The sequence below is a fragment of the Rhinoraja longicauda genome, chromosome 12 (genome assembly GCF_053455715.1).
Source record: "Rhinoraja longicauda isolate Sanriku21f chromosome 12, sRhiLon1.1, whole genome shotgun sequence".
Classification (NCBI taxonomy): Eukaryota; Metazoa; Chordata; class Chondrichthyes; order Rajiformes; family Arhynchobatidae; genus Rhinoraja; species Rhinoraja longicauda.
Window position 1 is genome coordinate 8,772,475 of NC_135964.1, and position 26,783 is coordinate 8,799,257.

At 46.8% G+C, this 26,783-nt stretch overlaps 1 protein-coding gene across 1 annotated transcript in view; it reads left to right on the forward strand.

Moving 5' to 3' along the window:
* The window catches only part of egfl6 (EGF-like-domain, multiple 6), a 66,340-nt gene that overhangs the window by 18,385 nt on the left and 21,172 nt on the right, over positions 1 to 26,783 (forward strand). Inside the window, exons 4-9 of the mRNA XM_078408974.1 lie at positions 871 to 990; positions 8,761 to 8,880; positions 11,225 to 11,359; positions 12,414 to 12,536; positions 15,222 to 15,284; positions 20,065 to 20,364. Of these exons, the coding sequence (XP_078265100.1) occupies positions 871 to 990; positions 8,761 to 8,880; positions 11,225 to 11,359; positions 12,414 to 12,536; positions 15,222 to 15,284; positions 20,065 to 20,364 (861 nt within the window). The remainder of the gene's footprint in view (positions 1 to 870; positions 991 to 8,760; positions 8,881 to 11,224; positions 11,360 to 12,413; positions 12,537 to 15,221; positions 15,285 to 20,064; positions 20,365 to 26,783) is intronic.

Below are 26,783 nucleotides of genomic sequence, written 5' to 3' on the forward strand. Positions count from 1 at the left end.
ACCTATGGCCCTGCCATCAACAGATTGGTTACTTCTTCAGAAAACCCAATCAAATTTGTGAAGCACGATCTCCCATGCAAAAAAGCCATGCTGACTATCTCTAATAAATCATTTTTTTCCAAATGTATGTATATACTATCCCTCAGAATCCACTGAAGCACCATTCATAGCACAGTTGTTAGGCTTCCTGGTCTCTACACTACCAGACTTTTCTTTGCAGGCCTTCTTTACTAGAGGCACAACATTGGCCACCCTCAAGTCTTCTAGTACCTCACCCGTGTCTAACAATGATTCGTTATCTCAGGCAGGTTTCCTGCAATTTCTTGTGTCGGAAGGAACTGCAGATGCTGGTTTAAACCGAAGATAGACGCAAAAAGCTGGACAGACAACATCTCTGCAGATACCTGAAGTATGGTCTCGACCCGAAATGCCACCTTTTCTCTATCTTCCTGCAGTTTCTTCCCTAGCTCCCCTCAGTGTGATTAGATATATCTGATCAGGCCCTGGAGATCTATCTGCCTTCATACATCTTAGGAACTCCAACACTTCCTCGACTGTATAGAGACTGTCCTCAAGACATCTCCATTAACCTTTCCAAGTTCCCCAGTCTCCGGGTCTTTTTCTGTGGTAAAGACAGAGGAGATATATTCATTGAACTCTTCTCTTTATATATCAGAGGAGATATATTCATTGAACTCTTTATGAATATTGCACAATACACCATCACCAGCTTTGCCTTTTCAAAGCCTTTGGAACACTTTTCACATTCAGGAGTAACCCACGAGTGTTATAAATCATCGTGTAAAACAAATGAATGCAGTCTGTTCTGCTACTCATGTTTTGTTCCAATGTTTTTTTTGGCCGCTACAGATTTTAATGAATGTGGACTCAAGCCAAGGCCCTGTGAGCACAGATGCATGAACACACATGGCAGCTACAAGTGCTACTGTCTGAATGGATACATGCTGATGCCCGATAACACATGTGCTAGTGAGTAACTGGAATGGTGTCACTAAAGACTTCTCCTGAGCGTATCATCTGAAAAGTTCATTACGTTTTATTGCCAGCAGATTTAGTACTTCGTTTTTTAATAGTTTTTCTAGTTTCAGAGATACAGCGCGGAAACAGGCCCTTCGGCCCACCGAGTCCGCGCCGCCCAGCGATCCCCGCACATTAACACGATCTTACACACTCTCGGGATAATTTTACATTCATACCAAGCCAATTAACCTAAAACCTGTATGTCTTTGGAGTGTGGGAGGAAACCGAAGATCTCGGAGAAAACCCACACTAGACAATAGACAATAGACAATAGGTGCAGGAGGAGGCCATTCGGCCCTTCGAGCCAGCACCGCCATTCAATGTGATCATGGCTGATCATTCTCAATTAGTACCCCGTTCCTGCCTTCTCCCCATACCCCCTGACTCCGCTATCCTTAAGAGCACTATCTAGCTCTCTCTTGAATGCATTCAGAGAATTGGCCTCCACTGCCTTCTGAGGCAGAGAATTCCACAGATTCACAACTCTCTGACTGAAAAAGTTTTTCCTCATCTCAGTTCTAAATGGCCTACCCCTTATTCTTAAACTGTGGCCCCTTGTTCTGGACTCCCCCAACATTGGGAACATGTTTCCTGCCTCTAACGTGTCCAACCCCTTAATAATCTTATACGTTTCGATAAGATCTCCTCTCATCCTTCTAAATTCCAGTGTATACAAGCCTAGTCGCTCCAGTCTTTCAACATATGACAGTCCCGCCATTCCGGGAATTAACCTAGTAAACCTACGCTGCACGCGGGGCGCGGGGAGAACGTACAAACTCCGTACAGACAGCACCCGTAGTCCAGATCGAACCCGGGACTCTGGCTCTGTAAGTTACCAATGCGCCACCGTGCCGCCCAAAAAGGGCCTCATGTATATTTGAGGTCAATATTTCTTAAAAGTTCAGTACCAATGCTAATTTTACATTTTAAAATATGTTAAAATGATGGTGCAGAATTTTCTATCTGAGACTGTGCGGGACAAATCAAATGCTTCAGGAGAGGGGCAGAGTCGTAAATATGCAGTAGTTACTCACCAAGAGGATATGGTTTGCATTAGCTTTAAAAGGTTCATCTTGATATCTGTTGAAACTTGTGAAGTGCATCAAATGCTTTGAAACTGCTACGTACATGTGGTACCTACGAACAAAATGCACAATGAAATATATTAGTGCAAGCAATTATTAGTATAAGAAACACTTTATTAATCTGGTAAGTGTTCATCACAAGGAGCACGCTAGAGACTGCAAATGGTGGAATCTAGTGCAACAAACAATATGCTGGAGGGCAGACACCAAAAGCTGGAGTAACTCAGCCAGCGGGGTCAGGCAGCATCTCTGGAGAACTGGAATAGGTGACGTTTCGGGTCGAAACATCGCCCATTCCTTTTCACCAGAGATGCTGCCTGACCCGCTGAGTTACTCCAGCTTTTTGGGTCTATATTCGGTTTAAACCACCATCTGCAGTTCCTTCCTACACATTTAATCTGCTGGAGGAACTCTACAGTTTGAGCAGCTTCTCTGGGGGGGGGGGGGGGGGGGGGGGGAGGGGGAACTGTCGGCGTTGTGAGTCAAAACCCTGCATCAGGATTAAAAGTGGGGAGAGGGAACATAGCCAGTGTAAAGAGATGTAGTGGAGAGACAGGAGCCCATGGAGCAAGGAGGGGCAGATGGGTAGGGAAGAGGGAGAGGTGGAGTTGGAAGATCGAGGCAGGTCAATTACAAGATCAAAGTCTCTTTCCCGCAACTTTGAATATTTTAGGAAATTCTAAGAATGTCAAATTTTAAACAGTTTCTTATCTTTCTGTCATTTTCTTTTCCCCTTTAATCCGTCTTTCTCTTGCGTTATTTCATTTTCCGTATTCTGTTAATAAAAATCACTCAGTTTACCGTCTTTTCTGATTTTCACACTCCAGTTATTAAATCCCATTGTTTAAGGAGATTTCCTTTCTGTTTCCCTGATGACAGGTTTTCTTGCTGCAACATTATCAGCAAATGCATTCAGCAACTGCACAAGCAGTGGCAGGATAGGGGGTATGACATTGTAAATGCCCTGCTACAGAAAACGTTTCAGTGTTATGTCCAGCGCTCTCATAAGGTCATGTGATCGGAGCAGAATTAGGCCATTCGGCCCACCAAGTCTGCTCCACCATTCAATCATGGCTGATCCATCTCTCCTTCCTAACCCCATTCTCCTGCCTTCTCCCCATAACCCCTGACACCTGTACTAATCAAGAATCTATCATCTCTGCCTTAAAAACATTGATGGCCTCCACAGTCTTCTGTGGTAAAGAATTCCACCAATTCATCACCCTCAGACTAAAGAAATTCCTCCTCATCTTCCTAAAGGAACGTCCTTCAATTTTGAGGCTGTGACCTCTAGAAACAAAGAAACCTGGACATAGAAACATAGAAAATAGGTGCAAGAGTAGGCCATTTGGCCCTTCGAGCCTGCACCGCCATTCAATATGATCATGGCTGATCATCCAGCTCAGTAACCTGTACTTGCCTTCTCTCCATACCCCCTGATCCCTTTAGCCACAAGGGCCACATCTAACTCCCTCTTAAATATAGCCAATGAACTGGCCTCAACTACCTTCTGTGGCAGAGAATTCCACAGACTCACCACTCTCTGTGTGAAGAAATGTTTTCTCATCTCGGTCCTAAAAGACTTCCCCCTTATCCTTAAGCTGTGACACCTAGTTCTGGACTTCCCCAACATCGGGAACAATCTTCCCGCATCTAGCCTCTCCAACCCCTTAAGAATTTAATATGTTTCTATAAGATCCCCCCTCAGTCTTCTAAATTCCAGCGAGTGTAAGCCTAAAGTCCTGGACTCACCCACTAGTGGAGACATCCTCTCCACATCCACTCTATCCAAGCCTTTCACTATTCGATACGTTTCAATGAGGCCCCCCCCCCTCGTCCTAAACTCCAGCGATTGCAGGCACAGTGCTGTCAAACGCTCATCATATGTTAGCCCACTCATTCCTGGGACCATTCTTGTAAACCTCCTCTGGACCCTCTCCAGTGCCAGCACATCCTTCCTCAGATATGGGGCCCAGAATCGCTCACAGTACTCCAAATGCGGCCTGACCAGTGCCTTATAGAGCCTCAGCATTACATCCCTGTTTTTATATTCTAGCCCTCTTGAAATAAATTGTGTTCTCAGCTGAAGATTGTGCAGTTAAACGTGAAGATTTCTGCAGCGGGAGACACAAATGTGCAGTCTTAATCTAAGACACCAAACTGGAAACTGATGAGATTGGGTGCATTATTGGCTTCACATCCAAGTGGTCAACGGAAAGTGATATGTGGGCGTAGAGTTGGTATTCCAGCCAACCCCATGGGCATCCTGCTGAGTGAGTTAGATTAAAGCCATCTCCATGCCCTCAGTAAATATTCCCCTCTTACAAAGGTTTCAAGGGTCTTTTATTGTCACATGTACCAATTAAGGTATAATTGGAGAATTACCATACAGCCATACGAAAAAAAAAAAGCAACAAGACACACAACTACATAAAAGTTACCATAACCATCCACCACAGCGGGAGTCTAAAGAGAGATCCCAAAAGATTGAAGGGAAAAAAGTCCAAACTTCTTCTTTATTTCTCCCATGGTCGAACCATCCGTTGGGGCGATCGAAGCTCCCGCAGCTGGTGTTCGAAGGTCCCGCGTCGGGGCGATCGAAACTTCCGCATCGGGGCGGTCGAAGCTCCTGAGGCTTGGAGCTCCCGAAGTCGGTCTCTGACCAGAGACCGCTTGCTCCGTGAAGTTAAGTCCGCAAGCACCCACGGTTGGAGCTCCGAGGTGGATCCCTGGCAAAGGGATCGTGGGCTCCGCGATGTTAAAGTCCCACAGGCTCCCCACGGTGGAGCTCACAAAATCGGTCTCCAGCAAAGGCCGGCAACTCTTCGATGTTAGACCGCAGTACGGACGATATACGATACGGGAAAAAAATCGCATCTCCGTCGCGGTAAGAGATTAAAAAAAGTTCCCCCCACCCCCCCCCCCCCCCCAATAAAACAAGCTAAAGAACACTAAAATATACATTTAACACATACTATATAAACAGAAAGAAGGAAAGGACAGGCAGACTGTTGGCGAGGCAGCCATTGCTGGCACCACCCTCACAAATCTTATCTTATTTTAAGAATAAGACCAATCTAATTTCATACAACACTCTTTCACAAGGAGCTTTATACAAGTCAACACATCACAAACAAAAGATGACTGAATGGATGCTGAATCAAGTGTCTAAGAGAGATCCCAAAAGATTGATGAGAAGGTGGAGATAGTTGTGAAGATGGCGAGCACTTTCCACAGGGAATAGAGCTATTCTAGTGCTATTCCAGATGCCCATTCTAGAACCGTGACACTCCCGACTGGAGGCAACAAGGGGGAGTTTTCTTTTCCTTTTAATATTCACTATTTACTTGTGGGGATGTTCCTGGTTTCCAACCAGAATGCCTCCATAAGCAGGAGATTCAATCGGACTCACTCTCTCTCTACCCAGTCTGAAGCACAGTGACTGGAAACATGGGCGCACTGTGTCAGCACAGCCATAATGCCACCGGCAGCAGGCCCATTGCCATTGTTGGTGGCAGATGTGACAACTGAAGAACAAACGGGTTAACGGGTTTACTGTTGGGTGCGTGGTTTGGTGATGCAGCAGTTAGCGAGGGTCCCAGGGTTCGATCCTGATCCATGGTTCTATCTGTGTGGAGTTTACATGGTTCCCCTGTAGGTTCCCGCGTGGGGTTTCCTCTGTGCTGCAGTCTCTCAAGCCATGCTGGAAGGTGACCTCACGACTGTAAGGTACCCCTTACAGATGATGAAAAGAATCAGCAGGGTTGTTGATGGGCATGTGCACGTGAAAAGGGAAATAAGTCGATGGAAAATGGGACATGGCATTGCTCCCCTTGTGGCCAATGGGCCAAATGGCCTCCTTCTAGGTCATTTTAAGGTCATTGGCAGAAATACAAATGAATGAATGAATGAATGAATCTTTATTATCACATGTGGCCTGTCACAGTGAGATTTGTTGTTTTGCATACACAAGTATGCAAAGAGTTGCCACATAAAGGGCACCGACAAAGTCACAAACGATTCCATTTAGTCCCCAATGGTCCCCCTTTGTTCTTGGCGGCGCATTCTTGTCCGGCCTCTGACACCCACTGTGGGCCTGTTTGACCTCTGACACCCACTGTGGCCCTGCTTGACCTCTGACACCCACTGTGGGCCTGCTTGACCTCTGACACCCACTGTGGGCCTGCTTGACCTCTGACACCCACTGTGGGCCTGTTTGACCTCTGACACCCACTGTGGACCAGAACCACCTCTGACACCCACTGTGGCCCTGCTTGACCTGTGACACCCACTGTGGGCCTGCTTGACCTCTGACACCCACTGTGGGCCTGCTTGACCTCTAACACCCACTGTGGGCTTGCTTGACCTCCGACACCCACTGTGGGCCTGCTTGACCTCTGACACCCACTGTGGGCCTGCTTGACCTCTGACACCCACTGTGGGCCTGCTTGACCTCTGACACCCACTGTGGGCCTGCTTGACCTCTGACACCCACTGTGGGCCTGCTTGACCTCTGAGACCCACTGTGAGCCTGTTTGACCTCTGACACCCACTGTGGGCCTGCTTGACCTCTGACACCCACTGTGGGCCTGCTTGACCTCTGACACCCACTGTGAGCCTGCTTGACCTCTGACACCCACTGTGGGCCTGTTTGACCTCTGACACCCACTGTGGGCCTGCTTGACCTCTGACACCCACTGTGGGCCTGCTTGACCTCTGACACCCACTGTGGGCCTGCTTGACCTCTGACACCCACAGTGGGCTTGATTGACCTCTGACACCCACTGTGGGCCTGCTTTACCTCTGGCACCCAGGGATAGCCCATCCTCGACCCCCGGTGCCCATGCCCGTGCCCGTGAACTTGACCGTGCTGGGTCCTCTCCTGATGGCTCTGTGGCGCTGGCCCTGTTTTCGGCCGTGGGCACCTGCCGCCCAGCCTCACAAAGCCATCGCTTTCCTTCCATGATCATTTAATTTAACCCAACTATAAATCACGTTAATACGTTAAGGCAACACTGAATAAATCATGAACCAACAGTTTGCTCCACGTCCCTGTCCTCATCAATCTTTTCATGCAGGAAATAAGTTCAAGCTCCAAAATAAAGTTCACATAGAGAATGCTCTTTCCAGCTGTCGTCTTCCTCTGGGAATAATGATGAATAAAATACATAATTTCCTTAGCTCCCATTCTACAGAGCACAGCTCACTGAAATGATGTCATCTGCATTGGAACCGATTTATGTGATAGGAGTAGAATTAGGCCATTCGGCCCATCAAGTCTGCACCATTCAATCATGTCTGAAAAAGGGTCTCGACCCGAAACGTCACCCATTCTTTCTCTCCTGAGATACTGCCTGACCTGCTGAGTTACTCCAGCATTTTGTGAATAAATACCTTCGATTTGTACCAGCATCTGCAGTTATTGTCTTATACTATATATATATATTCAATCATGGCTGATCTATCTCTCCCTCTTAACCCCATTCTCCTGCCTTCTCTCCATAACCCCTGACACCCGTACTAATCAAGAATCTATCTATGTCTACTTTAAATATATCCATTGACTTTGCCTTCACAGCCTTCTGTGGCAATGAATTCCACAGATACACCACCCTCTGACTAATGAAATTCTTCCTCATCTTCCTAACGGAACGCCCTTTAATTCTGAGGCTACGGCCTCTAATCCTAGACTCTCCCACTAGTGGAAACACCCTCTCCACATCCACTCAATCCAAGCCTTTTGCTATTTGGAAGGTTTCAGTGAGGTCCCCCCTCATCCTTCTAAACTCCAGCGAGTACAGGCCCAGTGCCATCAAATGCTCATCATATGTTAACCCACTCATTCCTGGGATCATTCCTGTAAACCTCCTCTGGACCCTCTCCAGTGCCAGCACATCATTCCTCAGATATGGGGCCCAAAATTGCTCACAGTACTCCAAATGCGGCCTGACCAGCGCCTTATAGAGCCTCAGCATTACATCCCTGTTTTTATATTTTAGCCCTCTTGAAATAAATGCTAGCATTGTGTTCTCAGCTGAAGATTGCGCAGTTAAAAGTGAAGATTTCAGTAGCGGGAGACACAAATGTGCATTCTCAATCCAAGACACCACACTGGAAACTGATGAGAATGGGTGCACATCCTTCCTCAGATATGGGGCCCAGAATTGCTCAAAATTAAAATGTGACATATATGTCACACAGGAGAGTGGAGGAAAGCCTAAAGTGTCTGACCTTGTTGTGTTCCTCGTGCAAGCTGAGTGCTAGATGTAGGAAAATTGTTCCCATTGTTGGGAGAGTCCAGAACCAGGGCCCACAGTCTTAGAATAAAGGGGAGGCCATTTAAAACTGAGGTGAGAAGGAACTTTTTCACCCAGAGAGTTGTGAATTTGTGGAATTCTCTGCCACAGAGGCCAAATCACTGGATGGATTTAAGAGAGAGTTAGATAGAGTTCTAGGGGCTAGTGGAATCAAGGGACACGAGAAGGCAGGCACGGTTACTGATTGTGGATGATCAGCCATGATCACAATGAATGGCGGTGCTGGCTCGAAGGGCCGAATGGCCTCCTCCTGCACCTATTTTCTATGTTTCTATGTGTGTTTCTATGTCTCCCGCATGACGTCTGGTGTTTTTCAGATTCCCGGTCGTGTGCCATGGCCAATTGTCAGTACGGCTGTGGGAACGTGAAGGGGGAGATCAACTGCCTCTGTCCATCGGCCGGCCTGCAGCTCGGACCAGACGGGAGTACCTGCATGGGTGTGTGCGTCCGTCCTCCGCGCATTACCGCAAGTGTACCAGTTAATATTCTTGCTATTGAGGGCGTGCAGCGTAGGTTTACTGGGTTAATTCCCGGAATGCCGGGACTGTCGTATGTTGAAAGACTGGAGCGACTAGGCTTGTATACACTGGAATTTAGAAGGATGAGAGGAGATCTTATCGAAACGTATAAGATTATTAAGGGGTTGGACACGTTAGAGGCAGGAAGCATGTTCCCAATGATGGGGGAGTCCAGAACAAGGGGCCACAGTTTAAGAATAAGGGGTAGGCCATTTAGAACTGAGATGAGGAAAACCTTTTTCAGTCAGAGAGTTGTGAATCTGTGGAATTCTCTGCCTCAGAAGGCAGTGGAGGCCAATTCTCTGAATGCATTCAAGAGAGAGCTAGATAGAGCTCTTAAGGATAATGGAGTCAGGGGGATGGGGAGAAGGCAGGAACGGGGTACTGATTGAGAATGATCAGCCATGATCGCATTGAATGGCGGTGCTGGCTCGAAGGGCCGAAGGGCCTCCTCCTGCACCTATTGTCTATTGTCTATTGTTAAAAAGGATAGCCACAAAATGCTGGAGTAACTCAGTGGGACAGGCAGCATCTCTGCACTGTCGGAAGATGGGTCTCGACCCGAAACGTCCCCCGATCCTTCTCTCCAGAGATGCTGCCTGTCCCGCTGAGTTACGCCAGCATTTTGTGTCTATCTTCGATGTAAACCAGCTTCTGCAGTTCCATCCTACACAGTTAACAAGTATGTAGTTTACAGGTGGAAATATATTGTCAAGTAATCTATCCTGAATATATTACTTACAATGGGTCTGAAGAAGGGTCTCGACCCGAAACGTCACCCATTCCTTCTCTCCCGAGATGCTGCCTGACCTGATGAGTTACTCCAGCATTTTGTGAATAAATCGATTTGTACCAGCATCTGCAGTTATTTTCTTATATTACTTACAATTGTGGATTATTGTTTCACCAAGGTACATCAATCGTACCTTTTTTATATATCCCTCTACATCACCGTCGACATCTCTAGTTTCCCTTTCCCCTGACTCTCAGTCTGAAGAAGAGTCTCGACCCGAAACGTCACCCATTCCTTTCCCCCAAAGATGCTGTCTGACCCGCTGAGTTACTCCAGCCTTTTGTGTCTATCTTCGGTTTAAACCATCGGCATCTGCAGATCCTTCCTACTCCACACTGTGCGTTTGCTGACAGCTTTTCCTCCCTCTGTGCCACATGCAGTTTGTGCAGACAGAAGGTACATTGCAGTGATGAGAGCTAGTTATGTTCCCTGAGCCCTGATTTAACAAGGAGCTAAAGCAGGGGTAGACTGGGCTTCTGTAGATGTCAGGCAGTAGTTAAAAGGCTGATCCCCACCTCCCCCCAGCCAGGCCATTCCCTTCTAGACTCTGAGACACATCTACCCAACAGTGGCTGAAGAACACAGAGGCTCCTCGACTTACGATGCTTCCACTTACGATATTTCGACGTTACGATGGTGCAAATGCGATACACATTCAGTAGAAACCGTACTTCGAATGTTGGATTGTGATCTTTTCCCGGGCTGGCGATCTGCGGTGCAATACTCTCTCGTGATGCCGGGCAACGGCAGCGAGCCGCAGCTCCCAGACAGCCACGCCATCACGCGTGTAAACAACCCACACTCTACAGTGTGCTGTGTTGCCAGCGTTGTTTGGCAGAGCAAGAAGTTATACCCGAGGCACCGAGAAAGTTCACAATAAACTTCATTTTGGACAATTCAGGCCATGGACCAATGTCCATCCTGGCCTATTTTGTTCTCCAGCCTAGCCACACAAGATATGTATTCAGCTTTCCCACTGAACACCAGTCTGCAAAGTCACACGAGCAGTCGACAAAGTGCAAGAGTTTCCTCACCTTCAAATATTTAACTGAATACATTCATGCTTTAAATAGCAAGTTTGCAATTAAAGTAACTTCTAAAGAGAATGTATTTCACATTTGTCTCACATTTTTTTAGTCGTAGTTTTTGAGATACAGCATGGAAACAGGCCCTTCGGCCCAGCGAGTCCGCACCAACCAGCAATTCCCACACATTAACACTACCCTACACACAATTTACACATACACCAAGCCAATTAACCTACATACCTGTACGTCTTTGGAGAGTGGGGGGAAACCGAAGATCTCGGAGAAAACCCACGCGGGTCACGGGGAGAACGTACAAATTCCGTACTGACGGCGCCCGTAGTCAGGATCGAACCCGGGTCTCCGGTGCTGCAAGCGCTGTAAGGCTGCAACTCTACCGCTGCGCCACCGTGCCGCCCTAAACTGTTACTGTTCCCTCTTCCAGATATTGATGAATGTGCAGCTTCCAGACCTCTGTGCCCACCTCTGCGGAGATGTGTCAACACCTTTGGCAGTTATTTCTGCAAATGCCAAACGGGTTATGAGCTTAAATATGTTGACGGCAAATACAAGTGTATAGGTATGGATAATGTTGCAGGACTTTCCCAGCTGCGCGGCAAACGTCAGGTCATAATTAAGAGGAGCAGAATTAGGTCATTCGGCCCAGCAAGTCTACTCTGTCATTCAATCATGTCTGAACTATCTCCCCCTTCTTACCCCATTCTCCCCATAACCCCTGGCACCCGTGCTAATCACTTATACCACACCATATATAGTCAAGAAACAAGTTGTGATAACTTTTGAGTTCCCATTTCCCTTTTAGAAGCCTTGAGGTTATGTTGGGATATAGTCTCTCTGTTATTTCAATCAGTAGAGAGTCATAGAGTCTTACAGTGTGGAAACAGGCCCTTTGGCCCAACTTGCCCACAACGGCCAATATGTCCCATCTAGACTTGTCCCACCCGCCTGCATTTATGCCATATCCCTCCAAACCCGTCCTGTCCATGTACCTGTCTAAATGTTTCTTAAATGTTGCAATGGTACCAGCCTCAACTACGTCCTCCGGCAGCTCGTCCCATACACCCACCACCCTTTGCATGAAAAAGTTACCCCTTAGGTTCCTATTAAATCTTTTCCACTTTAACTTAAATCTATGTCCTCGAGTTCTCGATTCCCCTGCTCTGGCCATCTACCCGATCTATTCCTCTCATGGATTTGTACACCTCTATAAGATCACCCCTCATCCTCCTGCGCTCCAAGGAATAGAGTCCCAGCCCACTCAGCTCTCCATAGTTCAGCCTCTAGTCCCGGCAACATCCTCATGAATCTTATCAGCATCCTTTCCAGCCTGACAACAGATAAAATTGTCGATGTGGAAACTGAAATCGCAAGCTCTTCCATTCTTGAAGAGCCGCATTGTCTCTCCATTGATGCCTGTCGGTTAGTTATTAGAAGAGAGAACTCAGCCTGTCTTTCTGTTTCTTGACTCTAGTCCCTTGTGCCTGTTGTAATTCTTTCTCAGGATTCAAGCATTGGAATAATCCTGCTCTATTGGCCTTCATGGCTCAGTTATGATATGATTTTACTGTAAGGAATGTCTCACTAGTTTTGTTGATGGGTTGTTTTGTTGACAGATATTGATGAGTGTGCCGCCAACACACACTCGTGTAGTCCTCATGCCAACTGCCACAACACTCAAGGCTCCTCTAAGTGTAAATGTAAGCCTGGATTCAGAGGCAGTGGCTTCCAGTGTTCAGGTAAGTCTTCATAATTATTGCATTTGTATATTTACGTGAGTAGCTTCATGTTTAAAAGGGAGTTAGATAGAGTTCTCGGGGCTAGTGGAATCAAGGGTATATGGGGAGAAGGCAGGCACGGGTTACTGATTGTAGATGATCAGCCATGATCACAATGAATGGCGATGCTGGCTCGAAGGGCCAAATGGCCACCTCCTGCACCTATTTTCTATGTTCTATGTGCTGGGTCTATTCTACGTTTTTCTTGATCTTCATCTCTTTTAATCTCCTACAATTCCTTATCTCTGTAACTCCCTCTCCCCTGACGCTCAGTCTGAAGAAGGGTCTTGACTCGAAATGTCACCCATTCCTTCTATCCAGCCTGCTGCCTGTCCCGCTGAGTTACTCCAGGATTTTGTGTCTCTCTTCATGAAATCACAGGTTCACTCCTGATGAGAACATTTTGTTTTGGTTTAGAGATACAGCGCAGAACTGGGCCCTTTGGCCCACCGAGTCTGCACCGACCATCAACCCCCACACATTAACACTATCCTACACACACTAGGGTCGTTATTGGTTTAATTTACATTTACACCAAGCCAATTAACCTGTATATCTTTGGAGTGTGGGAGGAAACTGGTGTCACGGGGAGAACGTACAAACTCCGTACAGACAGCACCCGTAATCAGGATCGAACCCGGGTCTCTGGCACTAGTCAGTCTGGACTCAATGGCTTAGAGGGCCTGTTTTCCTGTCACATCTCTCTGACTCTGTCTCTAAATGCACTTAACATATTTAATGACATGAAAATGAGTTATCGGTAAAATCGTAGAGCATTCAAATACATAGAGACAGGTACATAGATATATAATATGTGTAGTTATATCAATTACTATCATAAGAGGAGAGAGAGAGAGAGAGAGAGAGAGATTGAGATATCCCCAGTGGAGGTCTCTCTACAAGGGAGTCCTCCCCCTTTACATCGTGGACCTGGGGTGGAGAGTGTTGCACAGAGCCGTGATGTGTAATAAACGTTTGAGTCGGTTCACGGACTCGCCGGCCGCCTGTAATTTCTGCGGCGAGGAAGAGTCCATGTTCCACGTGTATATGGAGTGTGTGAGGTTGCTGCCCCTGTACGAATATCTGAACGGGCCGCTCCTCAAGTCTTGGCTGCATTTCAGTCCTACGATCCTGGCGTTTGAGGGCAGGGAGTGGGGAGGGCCGAGTAGGAAGGTGGGATCTCCCGGTCGGTTTGCTCCTGGGCCTGGCCAAGATGGCCATTCGTGGGTCCAGGCAGCGGGCGGTTGATGGTCACATCAGAGCCGGCTGCCTACCCCTCTTCCGGGCCTATGTCCGTGCGCGCGTGTTGCTGCAGAAGGAACACGCGGTGTCCACGGGGAATCTGGAGGCCTTCCGTAAACGCTGGTCGCCCCGAGGGGGGGTCGAGGGCATTGTAGATAAAGATTGCACCATTGTACTGTAATGACTGCTTGATGTATTGTGACCGTTGGACGTTTATGTACTTTTGGTACACTGTAATATGCAATTGTTGAATAAAGTTCTTGGAATGGAAAAAAAGAGAGAGAGAGAGAGAGGGAGAGAGAGAGAGAAAGAAATAGAGAGAGAAAGAAAGAGAGAGAGAGAGGGCAAGAGAGAGAGAGAGAGAGGGAGATGTTTCCTCCTACACTGTACAACATTGAGAGATTAGAGAGAGAAAGAAAAAGAGAGAGAGAGAAGGCAAGAGAGAGAGAGAGAGAGAGGGAGATGTTTCCTCCTACACGGTACAACATTGACATCACCCATTCCTTCTCTCCAGAGATGCTGCATGTCCCACTGAGTTACCCCAGCTTTTTGTGTCTATACAACATAGAATTCATTATTAAAGATTAAATGTATTTGGAAGGTGAGGTTTATGGGGCTTCCAGCATCATTCATCATAGACATATGTGAGCAACGGCCAACAACAAAAATGATTTTAATTCCAGTGAAAAACAGATATGATCTCGGGTTCACGTCTTTGATATGGATATTGTAATTAACAGGTCACACAGAAGTGAGCCAATTTAAATATTCATATGGCAATCTTAGAGATATTTTATCGATTTTTAAAATTAATTTTCAGAATACATACATCATTGCCAAGACCAGTTTCTACTACTTCATCCTAACTGCCTTTGAGAGTGTGGTGTGAACCACCTTCAACTGAATCATTACTCCAGCTCAATCAGACTAAATCATTAGTTTTGCTACTGGATGTATTGCCCATAAGAGCTGTTGCTCATTTAGCATCTTGAGTGGTTCAGCTTCTTGGACATTTGCTGCATACTGTGTATTCAACCAACTAATAATTAACTATTGCCCATATATCGGAAGGAACTGCAGACACAAAAAGCTGGAGTAACTCAGTGGGTCAGACAGGCATCGCTGGAGCAAAGGAATAGGTGACGTCTCGGGTCGAGAGCCTTCTTTAGACTGGCTGGTTCTGCGGTCGAGGAAGAAACGGAGGGCTTTAAGGCCTTCCTGTTGTGGAGGGCTCAGTCTGAAGAAGGGTCTTGATCCCAAAACGTCATCTATTCCTTTTCTCCAGAGATACTGTCCGACCAATTGAGTTACTCCAGCTTTTTGTAACTACCACCGTTGTCTTGCTTCAGAGATACACAAAGTAAATAGCTCCAATATTTTAACAAAGAATTCTTTCTTTTACAGTTAAACCTTTCCTGCAAGGAAGCTTGGATGGAGAACAGGGCAGCACTGACGACATCCTTAATGGTGAGAGGCTAATTCATATAACACAGTGGTTTAAACTCCCCCACATATGTCAGAGTTATTTACAGACACCACTTCAGCCAAGTTGTGTGTGGTGTCACCACTGCTTTTAACTATCTTTCAGTCTTAATCATGTTAGATGCATAATGTCATTCAAGCCAATCCATCTGTTCCCATGGTGTGCCTGTAGTTCAGATCTCATGACTTATGTTTTTATTGTACGTGTTCAAGTGTTTGAGTGAACTGAGGAGTGGTCACCAACTTTAGTTTAGTTTAAAGAAGATAAGACACAAAATGCTGGAGTAACTCAGCATTCAACTCTGGAGAAGGAATGGGTGTTGTTTCAGATGGAGACCCTTGTTCAGACTGATGTCAGGGGAGTGGGCAGTATATAGATAAGGAAGTGTAAGGTGTGACAACGGGACAATACAATACAATACAATATATCTTTATTGTCATTGTACAGGGGTACAACGAGATTGGGAATGCGCCTCCCATACCATGCAAGAATTTAATTAATTTAAACAACAACCCAACGAAACAAATTGTAACAGTTTTAAGACAGAATAAAGTGCAAGTAGATCTGTGCCGGATCACTGTGCGATGTGTCCATCCGGCTCAGCAGAACCAGTTCATAGCAGCTATGGCCCTGGGGATGAAGCTGTTCCTGAGTCTGGAGGTGCGGGCGTAGAAGGCCTTGTATCGTCTGCCCGATGGAAGGAGTTCGAACAGACTGTTGCAGGGGTGTGAAGAGTCTTTGTGGATGCTGGTGGCTTTTCTGAGGCATCGTGTGTTGTAGATGCCCTCCAAGGCTGGTAACTGTGTTCCGATGGTCCTCTGAGCTCTATGGACTACCCGCTGAAGAGCTTTCCTCTCTGCCTCCGTGCAGCTGAGATACCACACAGAGATGCCATGTGTTAGGATGCTCTCTATGGTGCAGCGGTAGAAGGTCGTCAGCAGCTGTTGGGGTAGACCAGACTTTTTCAGTGTTCTTAGGTAGAACAGTCGGTGCTGTGCCTTCTTGACCAGTGCAGCAGTGTTATTGGAGCATGTGAGGTCCTCCGAGACCGAAAGAGAATGGAGATCACGGAACATGTAGAAAAATCATTGTTAGCCGGGAGAAGGTAACAACAAAACAAACAGAGATAAAATGTAGTCGGAGACAGTAAGACTGGTCAGAGAACCGGGAAGGGGGAGGGGATGGAGAGAGAGGGAAAGCAAGTGTACTTGAAGATAGAGAAGTCAATGTTCATACCGCTGGGGTGCAAGCTGCCTAAGTTTAGTTTAGTTTATTTTCGTTCAGTTTAGTTTAGAGATAAAGCGCAGAAACAGACCCAACGGCCCACCGAGTCCGCACCGACCAGCGCCCCCCGCACGTTAACGCTGCCCTACACACACGAGGGACAATTTACATTTGTAGAAAGCCAATTAACCTACAAACCTGTACGTCTATGTAGTATGGGAAGAAACCGAAGATCTCGGAGAAAACCCACGCAGGTCACGGGGAGAACGTACAAACTCCGTACAGACAGCACCCGTAGACAGGATCGAACCCGGTTCTCTGGTGCTGTGAGGCAGCAAATCTACCTCTGCGCCACCGTGCTTTTTGAAAGTTTGGACAATATTTCACTTGTGGTCGATATGCACTTCTTATTTTGTAGGTCATAGAAACAGGCCCTTCAGCCCACTGAGTCTAAGCCAACCATCAAGTGCTCCAGCCTCCTCAGGCATTCATAAGACATGCAGGTTTGTAGGTTAATTGGCTTCTGTAAATTGTCCCGAGTATGAAGGATAGAACTAGTTTAATTTATTTTAGAGATACAGCACGGAAACAGGCCCTTCGGCCCACCGAGTCCACGCTGACCAGCGATCCCTGTATATTTGCACTATCCCACACACACTGGGGACAATTTTTACATTTACCAAGCCAATTAACCTGTCTTTGGAGTGTGGGAGGAAACCCAAGATCTCTGAGAAAACCCATGCGGTCACAGGGAGAACGTACAAGCTCCGTACAGACAGCACCCGTAGTCCGGATGGAACCCGGGTCTCTGGCGTTGCAAGTGCTGTAAGGCAGCAACTCTACCGCTGCGCCACCATGCCGCACTTATGGGGAGCGGACTCGGTGGGCCAAAGGGCCTGTTTCCACACTGTATCTCTAAACCAAACTAGGTAGAATGAAGGAGAGAACACATAGAACATCGAACTGTGCTAGAACAGGCCCTTTGGTCTATTCCAGACACCCAGCACACTCTGTGTTCCCACTGTGTTCATAGCCTTCTGCTAATACTACAGAAGTACCATAGCAGCCGCACTGCAGACAACCATTTATTTAGAGACCAAACTTAGTATGAGTAGATGTAGATATATACTCCAAGTATTGCAAATCTGGAAGCTTCAAGGTCAATACATCGCAGAGGAACTGAAGGCTCTTTAGGAACAGCTGTTGTGTCTTCGGGCGGCACGGTGGCGCAGCGGTAGAGTTGCTGCCTTACAGCGCTTGCAGCGCCGGCCGGGTTCGATCCTGACTACGGGCGCTGTCTGTACGGAGTTTGTACCTTCTCCCCGTGACCTGCGTGGGTTTTCTCTGAGATCTTCGGTTTGTTCCCACACTCCAAAGACGTACAGGTTTGTAGGTTAATTGGCTTGGTATAAATGTAAAATTGTCCCGAGTCTGTGTGGAGTTAGTGTGTGGGGATCGCTGGTCGGCGTGGACTCGGTGGGCCAAAGGGCCTGTTTCCGTGCTGTATCTCTAAACTAAATAAACTAAACAATTGAAGGTAGACGGAGGAATTGGGAGCAGGGGATAAGAGTCTTTCCAGGAAGCAGGGTGGGAAGAAGTGTAGTCTAGAGGTAGAGTTCGGGGATAGGGCCAATGTAGGCCTGGAACAGTGATTGTTCGATGTACCCTACAAAGAGGCAGGCATGGCTAGGGCCCATGCAAGTGCCCATAGCTACGCTTGGATTTGGAGGAAGTGGGAGTAGTCGAAGGAGAGAATTAGGAGACGGAAATTGGCTGGGTCTGCCCCCGAGCTCTATCGCCACTACATTGACGACTGCATTGGTGCTGCCTCCTGCACCCATGCAGAACCCACTGACTTCATCAACGTCACCACTAATTTCCATCCTGCACTCAAATTCACCATCTCCGGCATCTCCCTGCCATTTCTAGATCTCACCGTCTCCATCACAGGAGACAGACTATTGACTGACATCTATTACAAACCCACTGACTCCCATACCTATCTAGACTACACTCCTTCCCACCCTGCTTCCTGTCAAGACTCTATCCCCTACTCCCAATCTGTATGTTCTCCCCGTGCCTGCCTGGGTTTTCTCCGAGATCTTCGGTTTCCTCCCACACTCCAAAGACGTACAGGTTTGTAGGTTAACTGGCTTGGTGTATGTGTAAATTGTCCCTAGAGTTGATGTGCAGGGATCGCTGGTCGGTGCGGACTCGGTGGGCCGATGGGGCTTGTTCCGCGCTGTATCTCTAAACTAAACTAAACATACTGTGTGAATAGCATATTTATTTAACAATTCCCATTCATACTGGGCTGCTTGTAATCTGGGCACTCTGATTCATAGCGTAATCGTTCACAGAAGTAAGGAATGAAAGAATTAACGTAGTGAAATCGTGAACAGAGTAAACATTGTGAAGTGGCAAACAATGTTCCAACTGTTTCAATCATGACAGAAAACCGCGTGTGGCAAACCTATTCCATGTGTGTCGGGCAATGACACTCCTCGCCCCCTACGCTGCTGGGTAATTGAGGCTAATATGTACCATTATCCCCATTCAGTGGCCAACTTTGAGAACGTTAAAATGCACATTTTAACGCACTTACTCAAAGCAGCAGAATCAGGTGTAACAGGGCTTCATTGTTACCCAAGCCACCAGCAATTAGCCAGAAGTAGCACACTAAATGTTGTCTGAGTCAGAGAGCACCTATTTAACCTCCTGTTTAAAAATAATTAAAAGATTTATAACCCAGCACAGTTTATACCTTTGCCAAGAGAACAGTTTCATTGTACCATCAAAATTAATTTGAATAACATTGTTTTTTTTGCCATCATCGCCTAGTTTATAAACTATTCCAAAAATGTTAAACTTTAACAATAAAGTTTATTTTACTGGAACTTGTGTTAAGCAATTCATCCATTAATTTCAATGTATGTCCCTCTTTGCTGACTCAAAATTATTAATTACCTCCCTATAAAAAATATGTACCTTGAAAAAGGGTCTCGACCCGAAACGTCATCCGTTCCTTCTCTCCAGAGATGCTGGCTGTCCCCGCTGAGTTACTCCAACATTTTGTTGTCTATATACTTTGATGGAATTGTTCATGATTACTCCTACAACTGACCCGCACATTGACACTATCCTACACACACTAGGGACAATTTACATTTATACCAAGCCAATTAACCTGCAAACCTACATGTCTTTGGAGTGTGGGAGGAAACCGAAGATCTGGGAGATAACCCATGCAGGTCATGGGGAGAACGTACAAACTCCGTACAGACGGCGCCCGTAGTCAGGATCGAACCCGGGTCTCTAAGGCAGCAACTCTACCACTGCGCCATCGAAACATTAACACTCTTTCTCTTACATGATATACCCTGATGTGCTGAGAGTTTCCAGCAATTTTGGTTTTACTTCCCAAGCTCTCGTTGTGCTTTTCCTCAACAGTAGCAGGGCTGCTTTATATTAATAATGAATAACATTATATTAATAATAAATAATATGGCTTCTCTCTCTCTCTCTCTCTCCCCCTCTCAGCTGTTCCAGAGATTCCCTACAAAGAAGCACCTCTGATTCCGGGAGGAAAGAAGGAAGATTTAAAGAAAATTCTGGCACATAGGAATAAAGGTAGAAAGAGTGAAGTGATAAAGAATGCAATCCCTCGTCCCGTGGCCACCCCTCCTTCCCCAGAACGCCTCCAGCCATTTGACTATGAAGATGGTGTCTATATTGGGAGCTATGATGACATCAAGCCTGACGTGGGCTATAAGACCAACAAAGATGAGGTTGAAAATTACATTGACTCAGAGGAGCGGACTCCCAGAGGGGACGTGTTTGGTAAGTGAAGTCTCTTTCACGTTGTATTCTCTCGCACTGCAATTGGTGTGGACTGCAGACGTAAATGCCAAACAACTGTTGATAGACACAAAATGCTGGAGTAACTCAGCGGGATGGTCAGCATCTTTTCTGGAGAGAAGAAATGGGTGATGTTTCGGGTCGATACCCTTCTTCAGACTGAGAGTCAGGGGAGAGGGAAACGGGAGATATAGACGGTGAAAAAGAGAGATATCGAACAAAAGATGTGCAAAAAAAGTAATGATGATCAAGGAAACAGGCCATTGGTAGCTGTGGGCTAGGTGAGAAAGTGTTACAGACAATGAGACTCAACAAGATGGCTTTGAAGCTGGTACGACATGGGTGGGGGAGGGACGGCGAGAGAGGGGATCCAGGGTTTACTTGAAGTTAGAGAGATCAATACTCATGCCGCTGGTTTGTAAGCTGCCCAAGCAAAATATGAGGTGGTGTTCTTTCAATTTGCGTTTGACCTCACTCTGACAATGGAGGAGGCCCAGGACGAAACGTGTGAGAATGGGAAGGGGAATGAAAATGTTTGGCAAGTGAAAGATCACGTAGGTCCAGGCGGACTGAACGGAGGTGTTCAGCGAAATGATCGCTCAGTCTACAAACTACAGAGCGGAGGTGCAGAACCTGGCGGACTGGTGCTCTGATAACAACAATAGACAATAGACAATAGACAATAGGTGCAGGAGTAGGCCATTCAGCCCTTCGAGCCAGCACCGCCATTCAATGCGATCATGGCTGATCACTCTCAATCAGTACCCCGTTCCTGCCTTCTCCCCATACCCCCTCAATCCGCTATCCTTAAGAGCTCTATCCAGCTCTCTCTTGAAAGCATCCAACGAACTGGCCTCCACTGCCTTCTGAGGCAGAGAATTCCACACCTTCACCACCCTCTGACTGAAAAAGTTCTTCCTCATCTCCGTTCTAAATGGCCTACCCCTTATTCTTAAACTGTGGCCCCTTGTTCTGGACTCCCCCAACATTGGGAACATGTTATCTGCCTCTAATGTGTCCAATCCCCTAATTATCTTATATGTTTCAATAAGATCCCCCCTCATCCTTCTAAATTCCAGTGTATACAAGCCCAATCGCTCCAGCCTTTCAACATACGACAGTCCCGCCATTCCGGGAATTAACGTAGTGAACCTACGCTGCACGCCCTCCATAGCAAGAATATCCTTCCTCAAATTTGGAGACCAAAACTGCACACAGTACTCCAGGTGCGGTCTCACCAGGGCCCGGTACAACTGTAGAAGGACCTCTTTGCTCCTATACTCAACTCCTCTTGTTACGAAGGCCAACATTCCATTGGCTTTCTTCACTGCCTGCTGTACCTGCATGCTTCCTTTCATTGACTGATGCACTAGGACACCCAGATCTCGTTGAACTCCCCCTCCTCCTAACTTGACACCATTCAGATAATAATCTGCCTTTCTATTCTTACTTCCAAAGTGAATAACCTCACACTTATCTACATTAAACTGCATCTGCCATGTATCCGCCCACTCACGCAACCTGTCCAAGTCACCCTGCAGCCTTATTGCATCTTCCTCACAATTCACACTACCCCCCAACTTAGTATCATCTGCAAATTTGCTAATGGTACTTTTAATCCCTTCGTCTAAGTCATTAATGTATATCGTAAATAGCTGGGGTCCCAGCACCGAACCTTGCGGTACCCCACTGGTCACTGCCTGCCATTCCGAAAGGGACCCATTTATCCCCACTCTTTGCTTTCTGTCTGTCAACCAATTTTCTATCCATGTCAGTACCCTACCCCCAATACCATGTGCCCTAATTTTGCCCACTAATCTCCTATGTGGGACCTTGTCGAAGGCGTTCTGAAAGTCGAGGTACACCACATCCACTGACTCTCCCTTGTCAATTTTCCTAGTTACATCCTCAAAAAATTCCAGTAGATTTGTCAAGCATGATTTCCCCTTCGTAAATCCATGCTGACTCGGAATGATCCCGTTACTGCTATCCAAATGCTCAGCAATTTCGTCTTTTATAATTGACTCCAGCATCTTCCCCACCACTGATGTCAGACTAACTGGTCTATAATTACCCGTTTTCTCTCTCCCTCCTTTCTTAAAAAGTGGGATAACATTTGCTATCCTCCAATCCACAGGAACTGATCCTGAATCTATAGAACATTGAAAAATGATCTCCAATGCTTCCACTATTTCTAGAGCCACCTCCTTAAGTACTCTGGGATGCAGACCATCAGGCCCTGGGGATTTATCAGCCTTCAGTCCCATCAGTCTACCCAAAACCATTTCCTGCCTAATGTGGATTTCCTTCAGTTCCTCCATCACCCCAGGTTCTCCGGCCCCTAGAACATTTGGGAGATTGTGTGTATCTTCCTCAGTGAAGACAGATCCAAAGTAACGGTTTAACTCGTCTGCCATTTCTTTGTTCCCCATAATAAATTCCCCTGCTTCTGTCTTCAAGGGACCCACATTTGCCTTGACTATTTTTTTCCTCTTCACGTACCTAAAAAAACTTTTGCTATCCTCCTTTATATTATTGGCTAGTTTACCCTCGTACCTCATCTTTTCTCCCCGTATTGCCTTTTTAGTTAACTTTTGTTGCTCTTTAAAAGAGTCCCAATCCTCTGTCTTCCCACTCTTCTTTGCTATGTTATACTTCCTCTCCTTAATTTTTATGCTGTCCCTGACTTCCCTTGTCAGCCACAGGTGTCTCTTACTCCCCTTAGAGTCTTTCCACCTCTTTGGAATAAATTGATCCTGCAACCTCTGCATTATTCCCAGGAATACCTGCCATTGCTGTTCTACCGTCTTCCCTGCTAGGGCCTCCTTCCAGTCAATTTTGGCCAGCTCCTGCCTCATGCCTCTGTAATCCCCTTTGCTATACTGTAATACCGACACTTCCGATTTTCCCTTCTGCCTTTCCATTTGCAGAGTAAAACTTATCATGTTGTGATCACTGCCTCCTAATGGCTCTTTTACCTCTAGTCCCCTTATCAGATCAGGATCATTACACAACACTAAATCCAGAATTGCCTTCTCCCTGGTAGGTTCCAGTACAAGCTGTTCTAAGAATCCATCTCGAAGGCACTCTACAAACTCTCTTTCCTGGGGTCCATTTCCAACCTGATTTTCCCAGTCTACCTGCATGTTGAAATCTCCCATAACCACCGTAGCATTACATTTTTGACACGCCAATTTTATCTCCTGATTCAACTTGCACCCTATGTCGAGGCTACTGTTTGGGGGCCTATAGATAACTCCCATTAGGGTCTTTTTACCCTTACAATTTCTCATTTCTACCCATACTGATTCAACATCTCCTGATTCTATGTCACCCCTTGCAAGGGAATGAATATCATTCCTTACCATCAGAGCAACCCCACCCCCTCTGCCCACCTGTCTGTCTTTTCTATACGTTGTGTACCCCTGAATATTCAGTTCCCAGCCCATGTCCTCTTGTAGCCATGTCTCAGTGATCCCTACAACATCATACTTGCCCATGACTAACTGAGCCTCAAGCTCATCCACTTTATTTTTTATACTACGCGCATTTAAGTACAACACTTTAACTTCTGTATTTACCTCCCCTCTCACATCGTTCACAATTGGCCCTGCCCTTAATTTCTTTTCCCCTCTAGAACTTCTGTTCCCATTCTTCCGAGAGTCTTTTGCAATATCTCCTGTATTCCCTTTTACCTCATCTTCATATTCACAATTTGTTAATCCCTCCCCCCCACTACTTAGTTTAAAGCCACAGGTGTCACACTAGCAAACCTGCCTGCCAGAATGTTTGTCCCCCTGCTGTTAAGATGCAACCCGTCCCTTTTGTACAAGTCACCCCTAGCCCAGAAGAGATCCCAGTGGTCCAGAAATCTAAATCCCTGCTCTCTGCACCAGTCCCTCAGCCATAAATTCATACCCTCTATCTCTCTGTTCCTGGCCTCACCAGCACGAGGTACCGGTAGCAGTCCAGAGATAACCACCTTCGACGTCCTACTTCTCAGTGTTTTTCCCAACTCTCTAAACTCCCGCTGTAGCACCTCCTTCCTCTTCCGCCCGACGTCATTCGTGCCCACGTGCACAACGACTTCAGGTTGATCGCCTTCCCTCACTAGGATTTTCTGAAGCCGGTCTGTGATGTGTTGAACCCTGGCACCAGGGGGGCAACAGACCATCCTCAAGTCCCTCCTGCTGCCACAGAATCTTCTGTCCGTCCCTCGGACTATGGAGTCACCGACCACTACGGCTCTTCCAGACTTCGGTCTCCCCTGTCGAGTATCCTTGCCAACAGGTCCGCCACTCGGACTGGAAACGTCTTCTGCCCCGACAGTTCCCAAGAGGGTATACCTATTTGCAATAGGCACAGCCACTGGGGTCTCCTGTAGTCCACGTCCCCGTCCACTCCCCCCTGAAACAGTCTCCCACCTTCGCTCGACCTGGACCCTTGGCGTGACAGCCTCACAATAGGTCCTGTCGAGGAAACTCTCGCATTCCCGGATGGCCCCGAGGTCATCCAACTGCCTCTCCAACTCCACCACACGTCCCTTCAGGAGCTGCACCTGGACACAGTTCTTGCAGGTGTAGCTCCCAGAAGCTCCAGCGACGTCCCTGTCTTCCCACATCCTGTAGGAAACACACTGCACCAACTTTTCCGCCATCACCTTGTGCCTATAACCAGCTCTGGCTTAAAACAATTGTATCCTCCTCACCTCAGCCTCCTCGCCAAAGACTCGCACTTTTCTCACAGGGCACTTCCCTCACTGGGCTGCACCCTTTTGCAAGTATTGCTTATATCACCAATTAAATTGCCTGATTGTCCAATTTACCTGACTTCTCACTTAAACTAGCACTTACTTTTCTGCTCAGCCAACGGGCGTCCTTGCTCTGCTCCCGGACTTTTCAAATTGACTACTAGCTTCCTCTTGGCGCTCTTTTTAAACTGCCTGTTCAACTGTAATTAGCACTTACTTTTCTGCTCAGCCAACGGGCGTCCTTGCTCTGCTCCCGGACTTTTCAAATTGACTACTAGCTAACAACCTGTCCCTAAATACCACCAATACCAAGGAGCTGATCATCAACTTCCGTAGGTCACACAACGGGGAATACGCCCCGATCTTTATCAACGGGGACAGTGTGGAGAGAGTGTCCAGCTTCAAGTTTCTGGGCACTCACATTTCGGAGGACCTAACATGGTCCAATAACACTGCTGCGCTGATCAAGAAGGCACAGCAACGACTGTTTTACCTAAGAACACTGAAGAAGTCTGGTCTACCCCAACAGCTGCTGACGACCTTCTACCGTTGCACCATAGAGAGCATCCTAACACATGGTAGAGTTGCTGCCTTACAGCGCTTGCAGCGCCGGAGACACGGGTTCGATCCTGACTACTGGTGCTATAGTCTTAGAGTCATAGAGTGATACAATGTGGAAACAGGCCCTTCGGTCCACCTTGCCCACATCGGCCAACATGTCCCAGCTACACTATTCCCACCTGCCTAGATTTGGTCCATATCCCTCCAAATCTGTCCTATCCATATACTTATCTAACTATTTCTTAAACTTTGTGATCGTCCCAGCCTCAACTATCTCCACTGGCAGCTTGTTCCATATACCCACCACCCTTTGTTTGAAAACATTACCCCTCAGATTCCTATTAAATCTTTTCCCCTTCACCTTGAACCTATGTCCTTTGGTCCTCAATTCCCCTACTCTGGGCAAGAGACTCTGTGCATCTACCTGATCTATTCCTCTAATGATCGTATACACCTCCATAAGATCCCCCCCATCCTCCTGCTCACCAAGGAAGAGAGATCCAGCCTACTCAACCTCTCCCAATAGCTCAGGCCTTCTAGTGCTGCTGTCGCTCTTTGCAAAGAGAGCTTTATCTTCCTTGGCATTCCACTGTGCAGCTGACAGAAACTTTGGTGAACTCCATTGAAGACTTCCATTGAAGATGTTGGTGGGCTTTTGTCTAATTTTGGGGGCGTACGTCCATCGGTTCCTGCTTTTGTTTTTGCGTGAGGCTGTGTCACTCCGTTTGCTGAGGATCAAGGACCAGTGAGTTTCCCAATCTGAACCTGAATCAATGCCGTGGTTCCTGCAGGGACTGGGGTGCAGAGGTCTACAGCAAACCACAAGCATGCGATCATCAACATTGCCTGATGGCTCAAGAATTTTTCCTCTGCTTCTGTAAAACAGACTGTTTCACAAATTATTTATCCCTACTTCAAACACTAAAGCTTCACTGCATTACCTTACGCTAAACGTTATTCCCTTATCATGCATCTATACACAGTAAATGGATCGATTGCAATCATGTATTGTCTTTCTGCTGACTGTTTAGCGCGCAACAAAAGCTTTTCACTCACTGTACCTCGGCACACGTGACAAAAGCCTAAACTG